This window comes from Python bivittatus, unplaced genomic scaffold (assembly GCF_059951505.1).
Source record: "Python bivittatus isolate LINGU-HERP-01145 unplaced genomic scaffold, Pbiv_v1 ctg000020_np1212, whole genome shotgun sequence".
Classification (NCBI taxonomy): Eukaryota; Metazoa; Chordata; class Lepidosauria; order Squamata; family Pythonidae; genus Python; species Python bivittatus.
In genome coordinates, this window is record NW_028277030.1 from 1,832,857 (window position 1) to 1,846,831 (window position 13,975).

Here is a 13,975-nt window from a genome sequence, read left to right on the forward strand (position 1 = left end):
TGACTTTGACTGACAGATTGGAATTTCTGTGTGTATGTGTGTGTGTGTGTGTGTGTGTCTAGAACTTAATACAACAGTAATTTACTCATCAGCACAGCTTGTCCTCCCGCATTGTATAATTTGACACAAAAGTAGTAGTGTCTCCTGTAGCAAATAACATGCTTGGTTCTTGCTTTTTGCTGCTTAAGATTGCAGACATTGGTCTCTAACCTTACAGAAGTCAGCCCACTGTTCTGCCTTGTGGACAGACGTGCATGTGAAGCAGAACGTCCTCACTGCAGGGGGGAAGAGCCGTCTGAGCAGTTCTCTCTTCAGCTCCTAGCTGAGGACATGTTACTGTCCAAAAACAGCTTCTTCCACAAAGATACTGCCACAGGCAGCCATAGTGCAGGGAGAGGCCCACAGACTCATGTGGTTCTTTAGAAAGGACTCTTTGATCTGATAAATGTCTTGGATCCAGAAAATGTCTAGATCTGCAGCAGAACATACTCTTCTTCTGCACAAGGCCACCCAGCTGAGTGATCTGGAAGCCATATGGAAAGTTATATCCAGGTTTTAGTTAAGGCTGAATGCCATATTCTTCAAGAGAACATCAGTACAAAAAGCAACATGAAGTACAGTGAGCAAATGCAAGCAAAGCAGTCATAATGGTCAATGTTAGAGAATCCATTCAAAGCCTCCTTTTGTTAAGAAAAAAAAATCAAGACCAGCTATTGGTATGAAAGCTTAAGAAGAAGAATGCCACTCTAGGCACATTTTACAACTTGTTATTATATAATTACTATGGTTTTTTGCTCTGCAGAAAAATGCAGTCTGCCATAGCGTATATGGGAGAAGTTGTTTTAAAATCCACATATTTCTGAAATCTTGTTGGCCTCACTATTAAACATAAAGGAGCAACTTAACCCAGAGCTAACTGTCCTATACAATCTGTTTACGAAGTAGAGGCACAATGCAATCTAGAGATCCAAACTGGAGCTGGAATTCCTTAATATGCAGGCCTGAAAATGCCTGATTTGTTTAAACTTAAGCTTAAGCACTTTAAACCTAAGAACTGGGAGTGCAGTAACTTTATTAAAATGGCTGCAGGTCAAATCAGATTTTTAGGGGCAACATGTTACTTTCACCAACAGCTGTTATTCCTCAATTCTGGGGTTTATGAGACTCAAGTTATGGGGAGAAGCCACAGCTCAGTATTCATTTCTTTTTGAAAAAGGCTTCAGTGTTTGTCCATTGCCTTTTCTCATATCGGGTTTGGGAAAGAACTTTTATTTGCAACCTTGATTCTTATTCTCCTGTCTTTTGAAATATTGTCTCTAAAAAACACTCTTGATTATTGAACTGTAGATGAATGCATTTATTTGTGTGTATATATTAACCAAATCAGAGCTTTCTAACAGATAAGCACTCATTAACGACCACATTATTTTTCTTAACTAAAATACGTCAGCAACATCTGGTGTTTTTTAAAATCTGTATACAGCTTTTAAAGTTATTTTTTTCTTAAACATAACAGACTCTGTGAAAGCCAAAAAAAAATGTGTAGCTCCTAAAATCTGATGAAATCAGTAAGACCTTGCTCAAAGCTGCACTTTTAGGCCTCCTGGAAAATATGCGATTCCAGCTGCTCTATCATGGGTGTTCTCTCCTGTTTTAGAACAACCTTGGAAGCCAGTTGATGTGAAGAGGATGTGGTATGGATGATGTTCTAGTGTTTGTTCAGTTGGGAGGTTCTGCTCACCTCTAGAGTTCATTGATGGCCTGTGGCAAGTCACTGGGCTGATTCCTGATGAGGCTAAGGACGTAGGGGAGGTGGGGAAATTCCTGACTGTGTTTCAGTGTGTTCAGAGAGTTTGCTTGCATGACTGAATGCGCTTCCAAACAAGTGCCATCCCTTCCATTGACATATAAAGAACCCTGCTTTCTGTATGGAGGGACTGTATTTAATAATCATGAAAATAAGCATTGCATTCTGAGATGGTACACCCCCAGAAACAATGCTGGTGAGTAAATTACAATGTCAGTGAATCAGGCCAGACTCTCTCACTTAACCTGCCATGTAGAACTTTTGTGGAGGTAAAATGAGAGGAGTATTGTTTGTACACTGAAAATACTACAGCTGAGATAAAAAATACTGTAATAGATTTAGAGAGTCCTACAAATGCAGGTTCTTGAACTTTTGCTGAGGTATCACTCAGAAAAGGTACAGAAGCAGCCACTTAATATAGGAATTTGGATACTTTGCCCAATTGTCCATTACTGCTGTATCATAGAAAGCTTCCTTTCCATCCAACTGCTATTGAGAGAGGTAACACTACTCTACAATAATTATACTATTTTCCCTGGCATCTCTAACAAACCACAGGGACACCAGAATGATGACATGTGCACAGTGATGTCATCACATGAATTCTGCCATTATGTATATCCATCCCAATGGCTCATGCAAAGTATATTTTGTATGATGCAGCCCTCATTGTATTTACTTATTTTATTTATGAAACTTATCCCTGCCTGAATCCTTTATAGACTCTAGATTATTTAGAGATAATAACATAAAATAAAACAATAAAAATAAGTACAAAATGGCATTAGATGAAAATTTTACTTTAAAATATTAAGTAAAATTTAATATCAGTGCTGATGACACCAGTCAATAAGGACTAGCTTCTGGGAGACTGCTGTCACCTTCTGAAGCAGTCTGTACCATAAGGGGAGCCCCACAGAGAAGCCCGCCATTGGATTCTCTCCTGCTGCACCTCTCAGTAGATGGGGACCCTTAGGAGGTGCTCCCTCACTGTCCAGACTGGGCAGGCAAAATCTGTCTGGGACTTGTGATCCATTAGATACCCAGACCCCAAGCCATACAGGGCCTTAAAGATAGTGAATTACAGTTGGAAAGACACTGGTAACCAGTGAAAGTCCTTCAGCACTGGTATAATGTTGCAGGACCAAGACTGACCAGTGGATATGTTGGCAGCTGCATTTTGAACCAGCTGAACTTTTCAAATGGCCCCCAAGGGCAGTCCCCTGTAAACAAATTACAGTAATCTAACTGAGAGATCATAAAGGCATAGGTGACCTGTTCCAAGTTAAGCCTTTGCTGGCACACCAACTCAGTGAAAAAGGATCCATGAGTCTTGGAGGACCTCCAGGCTGCAAACCTGCTCTCTTTGGAGAAGCATTTGTCCCCTAATTGTGTCCCCAGCAGAAGCTCATGCTAGAAACATCTGCCTAATTCTGCTTTCTTAGAACTTTCACAGATGGGCAAGGAAGTTGCTAGAGAGGAGGCATACAAAGAATTCACCAAAGTCTAGTTAATGCTATACTGGCTCATGGCCTATTTATACATAATATACATTATTTTGCAATCTGACCAGGTTAACACTGTATCTTCTTGTAGGGCAACCACATCAGAGCTCTAAAAGTCACATTCACCAGTAGATGGCAGCAAAAGGTTACAGTTTTCTGTATCTTTCTGTTGCTATCTGGTGTTCCACTGGACTTTTGAAGCTCAGATATGATAGCCCTGCTTAACAACTAGAGATCTGCTTAGTTTAACTTAGGATAAAGTCAGATATTCCAGAAAGTTGTGAAGACCTGGCTTTTCCCCTAGTCACTGGGGCTGGGGTGTTGATGGAACTCTGGTACAGATAGAGTTTTATTAGATGTGGTGATAATGGGATTTTTAGGACCTTGGCCCACTTCCTTTTAATGGATTTGTATAGTTTGGTTAATGTTTTTATTTCTGTTTGCCACCCAGTGTTCCCTGGCTGATATATGTTTGGTAAATAAATAAGTAAATAAATGAAATAGTCCCTCCACCAGGCCACGTTCATACTGGATTTTTGCAAGATAACTTCCACTAAAAATTCATGGTATTCCCAAGACTGATGAAATAACCACCCTGGTTTGGATTCCAGATTAATAATGAGATATTTCCATCCCCTTCTTCCATATTCATTCACTTGCCTTGTTCTTTCCAATTTAATTACCTTTCCCTGGAAAAGTCTGGTGACTTTATGGGACAAGCTCAGTCAAGAATGGGGGAAGGAGACAAATCTGTATGGTGGGATATTTAAAATGCCACACCCTTTTTATCAAGGCTAAAAGTTACAACCTAAAACTGTTCCTCCATATCATTCCAAAGAGTATGCTGGAAAAAAATGCTTGTTGCTATTTACAATTAGGCATGCCTTGTAAAAGTTGTGGCTCAGAAATAGAGGACCTGCTTTCCATGCAAAAGCTCCTTATTTCAATCCCTGACATCTCCAGGGAGTGATGGAAAATCTTCTGCCTGAAACTCTGGATAGCCTTTGCTGCCAGTTCCTGTAAACTCTCCTGGTGGACTAAAACTCTCGCTCTCTATAAAGCACTTCCCATCATCTGATGCTCCTATGTCTTAATCAACTCAAAATGTTTTAACTCTTATGCTGGCTCTATCCTAGCAGCTCGTGAAGCTTACGGCAGAATTGTTGAGATGTTCTTACAAGCCTTTTTAGTTGTTCTGCTCTACACAACTGTGGTCCCCCTCCAGGCTCAAAATGATGAAGGAACTTCTTCCTGTGCAGGTAAAAACATACATAGTTTCTCAATTTACTTCAATTCTTTCTTTACGCTTTTAATTTCTGTCATGCCTTCTGAAAATAACTAAAGCTGTAATAGTTTAATAGAAGAAGAATAAAATCTTACAGTGAAGATTACTGGTGTGCTGTATGACAATCCATGTCCAAAACCATATATTTCAATATCTAGGTTTCTGCAATACTTTGGATTTGAAGGCAAAAAGGTGTTCCCAATCGTACAGCGCGCTCACATATCTCTAACTCTTTAAAGCAGCTGCATTTTTCCTAGGATCAAGTGGCCATCACCTGCAGCAGCCACACAACCCCAGTGAAAGGAGTACACACACACACACACACACAGAGTTGCTTCATTTAGCTGGAGCTCATATATTTGTATTATCTGACTCATCTTTAAAAAGTGGGAAAGATGCAGAAATGAACAACTAAAACTATCAAGTCATTGGATAATTTCCCTACGCAGAAAGTTTTTTCTGAATTTGGGAAAAAAGATTTATAAAAGTATGCATTACTGAAAAAAGCTAGCAATATTTTTTTTCTACCTCCCTCCCAGTACTAGACCTGAAGACCATTCGGTGAATGGATTGGCAGCAATTGGTTTGGTGGGTTTATAAAAAGTCATGGGGGGATAAGCTACCAGTATTTCCTAAACAGACTTTCCAAGCTGAGAGTCAACATACCTTTGGATTCCTGTTACTATTAGCAGAACAGATAAAGAGGGAAGAAAGAGTTGGGTGGCTGCTCAGGCATGGCCCAAAGAGACTTGGGACAGCGACCTGGAAAATGTTCTTGTGTCCAGTGGGAACCACCTTGAGACGTTATGCATGCTGCACTGAATTCCATCATTCAGGAGGAAACATGAGATAAATGCAGAGAGTATTCATTTCTTACTTTTACAAATTCATGAAAGCCATTTTGGCAACAAGATCTTGACAACTAGTGAGCTGCAGGCAATACTGCTGTTAATATGGGCAGGCAGTTATGTGAGGGTAACCACTTCTAAGTATGTCTGTGCATGCAAAGTACTTTATATAGTTGCTTCCTCTCAAATTAAAGACTGTAAAGATGATGATTAGCGCTATGGAGTCAATATCTTTATAGCTTGAACTCTAGTCATATCTGAAACTTGTCCTCCAAAGATGAAACAAGGAGTTGTTACTGAAAGCAACACAGTCTGCCTTTGCCTCTAAATGTCCCTGTATGGATATCCGTGGGGTTGGGGGAGTAATGAAACATGTGTCATGATGAAACACTTGACTTCCGTATTTGCATCACACGTTGGATGTGCGGGATTTGCATCTTGATGTCATTGCACATGTGTCATATTGATGCAGTCTTGGCTTGCTTCACACACCTGTGAATCCCAGCTGTTAGGAAGTGGGACACCACATCTAGGAACTTGGCATTGAAGGGATATGGAAGATGTACCAGGGGTGGAAAAGAGAAATGCCAGTAGCCCATTTAGGAATGTTATTGGCTTAATAAATAAATATTTGCTTAAGTGTGACTATGTTTCTGATGTGTTAATTCTTAAGGTTTATTCATGTGATTACTTAAGCTGAGAAATTGTTTTGACCAAAGCTCCCATTTATGGTACCAGCTCTCTGTAAACCCAGACTAGCTTCATTGGTTTAAGGGACACGGGTTCCAAATGGAAATAAATAAGGCTTGTGCAGTATTCTGTATATCACATATTGATGCTAACCCTGTAATGGAGGTCAGAAGGATCATCTCTGCTTGGGGAATGTGGCTTGGGGAAAAGGGAGGGAGCGACCTCATGTCTTTACGAAGCTGTGAGGGTCAATTCAGGAGCTGATCCTTAACTCAGCTACTGTACCATGGGAATAAAGCAACACAAACCCCAAGGGTCTCAGTGCCCCAGGAACACCTGGAAAGCCTCTTGATGTGAGTGTATCTAGTCTCCTTACCATGTTCTTTCTCCCTTTCTCTTTATACAGATAAAACTGAGTGTCCTATCACGGTGTACTTTGTCATTGACACATCTGAGAGCATTGCCCTTCAGACTGAGCCTATTGAGAGTCTAGTGAACCACAGCAAGAAGTTTGTCACTCAGTTCGTCAATAAGTTAGCCAATGAGGTCTACCAGAACCAAATAGCCATAAACTGGCAAATTGGTGGACTTCACTTTTCAGATATAGTGATTATCTTTAGTCCTTTGACCTCAAACAAGGCGATATTCAATGAGAAATTGGAAAAAATCCGTTACATTGGTCGGGGCACCTTCACAGACTGTGCCCTCTCCAACATGACGGCTCAGATGCCTCTCAGTTCCCCAGGGATGAATTATGCTGTGGTGATCACTGATGGCCACGTGACTGGGCATCCCTGTGGAGGGATGAAGCAGCAAGCTGACCGAGCACGAGAAGCAGGGATCAAGCTCTTTGCGGTGGCCCCCAGCATGAAAATCTATGAGCAAGGTCTCCAGGAAATTGCCAACCTTCCACATGAGCTTTTCCGGAACAACTATGCTACCCTAAAGAAAGGCAGTGTTGATGAGGATACTGAAACTATGGATAAGATCATCCAAGTTATGGTAAGAATTGATCCCTAAGAATTGAGTTAGAACTTTTACTAGATCATTAAGCAGACTGTTTGGGGTAGATTACAAAGCAGAAGCTGTGAGATATGTTTTTCTAAAACCCAACCCTAATTGGCTTAATGTGCACTGAAATGTTTCAGGCCACCATTCGAAACAGAATGTTTTAGGGAAGAAATGAACAGGAACAAATGAAATGAATGGGGGGGGGGGGCAACTCCTGTTCCAGTTACCTGAAAAGCCCTTTAAGGAGGCATTTCCTATGCAGGATTCCACAAGTGGTCTGACTGCTATGGTCCCACTCCAGAATTTAAGATGACGCTAGACTTTGTTCTTAGCTAATACAAGAAGATGGAGTAGCCGACCCAGATTTTGTGGATAAACTCTGCCCAAAGTTCCTTTTGTTTTTCTGACCTCTGGCTATAAGCTCCTTGAGGAATATGAGCAACTAGCATTTCCTGCTTCTCAGAAGTAGAGGAAATGGTATTTCAAGCATCTTCATAATTGTCAGATGAAAGCCAGTGGCTATAATGCTTTCAACATGTTCATCCTGGCTCTTCCCAGGTCTGTGATTCTACCAATAGTGGTTGTTGTTCGTGGGCTGTTTACAAATAATTGCAACCAACAGGCAGAATCTTATGCAGGTCTTTGACCAAAATAAAGATTATTGCCTGATTGTTGTGAATTATTTCCAGCAATCTTCATACATACACTATATAAGCAAATAAGATGAAGAGAACACTTGGTTGCTTTACTTCTATCCAATAGATTACAGTGGATTTTTAATTCATCTTGAAAGCATCATACAGATTTATACTGCTGCCATGTTTATTGATATAATTGTCTCTTTTCTTCCCCATAAACTTCCTGCCTCCAACACTAATAGAAAAGGCCTTGCTTGACCAAGCAACCTATCTTCAGAACAGTCATACTTAAAAGCATTCTAAGACCACCAGTTTTGTTCTCATATGAGAACTAAGTCATGCCGAATGGAGTAAAAAGGAGGGTTGGCCCTTTTTCTGTTAGGATCATTTTCTGTATTATGGAATAATTTGAGTGTGAAAGCATTTCATGAAGTGAGACCTCACTTCCCATTGAAGATGATCCAACTCAGATACAAACTGGCCAGCTCAATCAGAACTAGAACCAGAACATCTAAATAGACTGGAAAGAGTTCAAAGCATTTTTCTGCACTGAAATCACATTTCTTGGAATCTAGTATTCCAATTTTTAAAAAAATTACAGAACAGAAGCTAACCATATATTCCTAAGTATTCATCTTTTTTATATTTTTATAGCTGGATGTGATGCAGCTTTCTGATATCCGCAGATTCTGGGAAAGATACCCATTTTCCTGACTTGTCTTCATAGCACTAGCACTAGAGCAGAGAGAGAGCTAACAGCAAGCTAGTTAGCTTCATAGAGATCTAAATATCTACATTATTCTTTTTTAAATAAACCAATGTAACAAAATCATACTAGATCTTACTATAAACATGTTCGAAGTTAAAATAATAAAAATAATGTAATCAGTTTATACGTAACACAATGTATAGCATTATGAACATCCTTAATTTGATACCACTAATCAGCCCAGTCTATCACTGGGAGCAATACAGATATAGCAAAAGCACCTGCTAGAATTTAATTATAGGCTCATAAGGTTGGAAGGGTCTTTGAAGGTCTTCTAGTCCAATGCCCTACCCAGGGCAAGAATCCTCAAACCATCCCAGAAGATTGGCTGTCCAACCCTTGTCTGAAAACTTCCAATGATGGCATATCCGCAACTCCAAAAGGCAGGCTGTTCCACTCCTTATTTCAAGTTTGGATCTCCCTCTGTAAGGCTTCCACCCACTGGTTCTTGTCCTACCCTCGGACACTACAGAGAATATGTCCACCTCTTCTTTCTGTGACAGCCTTTCAGGTTTTAGAACACTGTTATTATGCCTGCCCTTGGCCTTCTCTTATTTAGGCTAAAATAAACCCAGTTCTTTTAACTTCTTCATAAATTTAGCCTCCAAGTCTCTCACCATCTTTCTTGCTGTTCTCTGCACTCTTTCCACATCCTTAGCATCCTTCTGGCATTATGGTGACCAAAACTGGACACAGTGCTCCAGATGTGGTCTGACCAGTGCAGGGTAGAGCAGAATTGTCACTTCCCATGCTTTTGACATTCTGTCTCTGTTGGTGCAGGCCAAGATTGCATAGGCTCTTTTGGATAGCTGCAGCATATTGTTGGCTCATGTTTAAATCTACCTGTACACCCACATCCTGCTCACAAGTACTATTATTGGGCCACATACCACCTATCTTGTACCAGTGCATCTGATTTTCCTTGCCTAAATGCAAACCATTTTTAACAAACCTATGCTGGCTTCTAGTAACCACTTTGTTCCTTTCTAAGTGCTTGCAAACCCACTGCTTGATTATCTTTTCTAGGATTTTCCAAAGGATTAATGATAAACTGATTGGTCTGTAGTTTCCTGGGTCCCTTTTTCTCTCTTTTTAAAGATGGGAACCATATTAGCAATTTTCCAAGTCTTCTGGTACTTCCTCTATACTCCAGGAGTTCTCAAAGATTGTGGCCAGTTCTGAGATGTTATCTGCCAGTTCCTTTAGCATCCTGGGGTATAAACCATCTGGCCTCAGTGACTTGAATTCATCCAAAGCAGCAGCTCAGCAGTTCTCATAACTTCCTTGCCTATTTTGACTTTCATTTTTCTTATGTTCCCCCTTTTGCAGCTTCTGACAGGATGGGCCATTTTTTTCTTTTGCAAAAAGGGAGATGCAAAGTAGGAATTAAAGTAGTTCAGCCTTCTCCCTGTTTTCTGTCACCATCATGCCATGTTCTCCAACCAGCAGACCAACTGCTTCTTGACTTTTTTCTTGTTCTGCACGTAGCCAAAGAAACTTTTTTTGTTGTTGTTATTTTTAGTGTTAGTTGTTGGCCTCAGCTTATTCTGAGCTTAGCCTTCCTGACCCCACCTTACAGATTCAGGCTATTTCCTGATATTCTTTTGTTATATGCCCGTCTTTCCAATTTTGTAAACTTACTCTTTTTGTTTCTCAGTGTATCAGAGAGCTCTATATACAACCATGCCAGTTTCATCAGCTGTCTCCTATTTTTCTTTCTCTCTGGTACTGTTTGTATTTCAACCTTAACTATTTTTTTTTTTTCAGAATTTCCTAACCTTCCTGAACTGTTTCTCCTTTCAGGATTTCCATCCATGGAATCTTTCTTACTTTTTCTGATAGTTTATTGAAGTCAGCTCTGTTATAATCCGAAACACTAATCTGACTGCCTTCAGTTTTCTCTACAATATGGTGAATCTAGGATCACATGGTCCCTCTCTCCCAAGGTTCCTACAACTTCCACCTCTTCAACCATTTCTTCCCTGTTAGTAAGTATTAAGTGCAGTATAACTGATCCCTTAGTTCCCTCCTCTACCTTTTGAATGATGAAGTTGTCTGCAAGAGATATCAAGAACCTGTTGGATCTCCCACTTGCTTTAGAATTTGATTCCCAGCTGATATTGGAGTAGTTGAAATCCCCAATTACCACAGTGGTGTGTTTCCTGGACATCTTGGCCATCTGCTTTGCAAAGATTTAATCTGTATCTTCTGTTTGGTGGGTTGGCCTGTCACATTATCATCGTTTCTTTTCCCCTTAGTATTCATTCATATGCTTTCAGCAGGGGTTTTTAACCTTGGTGTCATGAATGTCCATACCAATATAATAATTCTTTATGTATAATGTGACTTCCCAGTCCCCTTTTGTTGGGTCTGCTTCTTTTGAACAAATTATATCCTTTCAGTTCTATATTCCATTCACGAGTTCCATCCCACCATGTTTCACTAATACCAGCAATGTTATATTTGCCCCCCTGCCCCATATTAGGACTCCAAATTCTCCCTATTTGTTCCCCATACTCTGCATATTGATGTACAGGCATCTGAGCCCTTTAGTATTGCCCTACATTTCCTGATAAATTCCTGAGTGCCTCTTCTTACTATTTCCTTCCTTGTTGTAAAGTTTACTATCATCAGGCATATGCTTTGAATGTTACTTTGGGTACTGGTCTCCCTCCCCCTCCAGATTTATTTTAAAGACCTGAGCAAGCTGTCTTCTGAATATATTCTTCCCTGACTTTGTGAGGAACAGCCCATCTCTCGCCCAAAGCCATTCCTATAGATAGTGTAGACCGTAGTCCAAGGATTCAAAGTTTTCTCAGTGGCACCATCCATTGAGCCAGCGGTTCATCTCAAGAATCCTCTGTTCCTTCATTGAGCCATGACCTTTTATTGGAAGTATGTATGAAAACACCACCTGTGCTCCAAACTCTTTGCTTTTTTGCCTAGCTCCTTGTAGTGTTTCAGTATTCTTTTGAGGCTGTTTTTGGCAGTGTCATTTGTTCCACCATGAAAGAGAAGAAATGGATAGTGGGCAGTAGATTTGATTAGTTGGGTCAGCCTCTCCATCACACCCTGGATCTTCACTTCTGGAAGACAACACACTTCCCTTGATATCATGTCTGATCATGTCTGACTCTGTTCCTGTCGGCAGAGAGTCACCCATGACCACCACACTCCTTTTCCTCTTTGGGATGGCTGTTGGATTCCTCACCTCTGAGGAAGCCTGAGCTTCTCTCCTTCCTGTCCTTGGAACAAAAACCATTCTTCAGACGTTTGTGAGTCACCCTCCAAGAGCAAGACCTGAAATTGATTGCTCAGCACCAGCACCAGAAATTATTTCTTGGTTCTCTTGGTCCTCTGAGTTACATGCTTCCAGACCTCCTCCTCTGGGGGTGGGTGGGTCCTTATTTATTTATTTATTTATTTATTTATTTATTTATTATAGTAGTAGTAGTCTCTTCCTTCCTTTGTTCAATCTGTAGACATCTTTCTGCCTTGTCCAGAAACTTCTCATCTTCCTTGATGAGTCTCGGTGTGGCCAGTTATGCCTCCAGACCTTTCATCTTTTTCTTCCACCAATACAATGAGTTTCCACTTGTTGCAAGTGTAGCTGGAATCCTTCTCAGACAAGAACACAAACATGGCACATACTTTGCAGTATTTGCCTCCTTGTCCATGTCTATGAGTCTCTCAAAGATTGCACAACTCCAGACAGCTCCTTCCTTTGTAAATTCCATTGTCTATTTTTTGGCTGGAAAAATAGAAAAAAGGAGGAGGCTACTTGATATGTTAAGGAGTATGCAAATTATCCCAATGAGTCACATCTCAGGCTGCTGATGAGACCAAGTCCAACTCCTCTCCTGCTTGTAGTGACCTTTTGTTCATTTCCCAAAATACCCTAGGAGTTTACAAATTATTCCAGTGAAGTTGGTAGTTCATGGGACCATCCTCAAGACTAAAGACACAAAGGAGCTTCAGTCCTTTTCCACATACTAATCCAATTGCTGTTAGCAGCTAGATGACCACCTTTTATCCTGCTTATGGATAAAAATTATACTGTTGAAATACCTGGAGGAGGCTAAGAGATTGTATCTCTGTGAATTAGTCACCTTGGTGTATATCTGCCTGTTCTTCAAGGTATTATAAAACTTTCCTCCTTACCAGCTTTTGAAAGCCCTAGTCTGCCCCAGAAGGAAAGTCCAGGATCAAATCTAGGACTTCTTCCACTACATTATGTCTTCTTTTTATTTTGTATCATTTTGTCTGCTTCTAAAATGCAGTTTTGGAAGCATTAGGATTTCCGTGTCAAGGGCAAAATGAAGAACCCGAAGCCCGAGGCTTGATGGCAAGTAGGATCAGTGGGGATTCCAAGCAGAAAGGCAAAGTTAAGCGGAACACCAGTCATTATTACTAAAATAGCCATACTTCATCCCATTGCTCTTGATAATTCATCAGAGAATTTTCACAGCCATAAAGTCTGGCAATCTAGTTTAAAGCAGGGGTGGGAGGTGGGGGATCCATGTTTGCATGGAGTACTTTGGTGGAACATGCTTAACCAGACAGATTCAAAAGAAAGAGTTGTGCTGGTTTATTTCTTCAGTTTTTGTATTAACTTTCTTTTTGTTCATTCCCCAACAGAAACATGATGCCTTTGAAAAGGTAAGTACCTATACAAGTTGTTTCCATAGAACAGTATTATGAGTAGGAATTTTGGGAAGTGATATGCAGCTGCAGGTTTCGAATCCCTGCAACCTATGCATTTTGCTCAGGAAAAACCCCCTTCCGATTCAGTGAGACTCCTTTCTCAGAAAACAAATTCTGGACTGAGCCGCAGTGTTGTCCAAATCTATCCAGACCAGCTTCATTCTTTTATGGATTTGTCTTCAGAGATAGTGAGAAGGGGATACAAAATATACAGAGCTGGTATTATTTTTCCTATTGTAAAATCTTAAGAGAAGGATGCACAATTCACATATCTAGAAAGAGACCCTCAAGTGCATGATTAGACAGCTTTCCTTCAAGAAATATTATAAAAGGGGAGCAGAAAGCTCAGAGTCATTTAGTGGGATTATTTAATGAGGCTAATTAAACATGGTGGTCTTCCTTTAAAAAATAACTCTGCCCCACAGCTCCAATATCTTCTTTGTAGAAGAGGAACAGAAACCATCATATTACTAATTATTACCTACATTTTCTTTTCATTTTTTTTAGTGCTACAAAATGAGCTGTCTTGAAATTCAAGGTCCTCTTGGCCCAAAGGGATTTCGAGGACAAAAGGTAAAGATGTAAGAGCAAAAGGGACAATAAATATATAAAAGGAAATAATAGATTGTGTATTACACCTCCCAAAGACTTCAACAGAAAAATCACATTCATGGCTTAAAAATACCAAGAATATAATTTCAAGAGTGTGACTATCATG

General features: G+C 40.2%; 1 protein-coding gene across 3 annotated transcripts in view; it reads left to right on the top strand.

Annotated features, from left to right (window-relative positions):
• Nucleotides 1-13,975, top strand: part of COL6A2 (collagen type VI alpha 2 chain) — a 53,521-nt gene that overhangs the window by 892 nt on the left and 38,654 nt on the right. For 2 of the 3 annotated variants that reach the window (XM_088133077.1, XM_088133069.1), the window contains exons 2-5: nucleotides 4,449-4,571; nucleotides 6,542-7,137; nucleotides 13,192-13,212; nucleotides 13,765-13,830. In XM_088133077.1, coding sequence (XP_087989203.1) covers nucleotides 4,481-4,571; nucleotides 6,542-7,137; nucleotides 13,192-13,212; nucleotides 13,765-13,830 — 774 coding nt within the window. In that variant the 5' untranslated portion in view covers nucleotides 4,449-4,480. The remainder of the gene's footprint in view (nucleotides 1-4,448; nucleotides 4,572-6,541; nucleotides 7,138-13,191; nucleotides 13,213-13,764; nucleotides 13,831-13,975) is intronic. The other variant, XM_088133073.1, reaches the window with a different exon arrangement.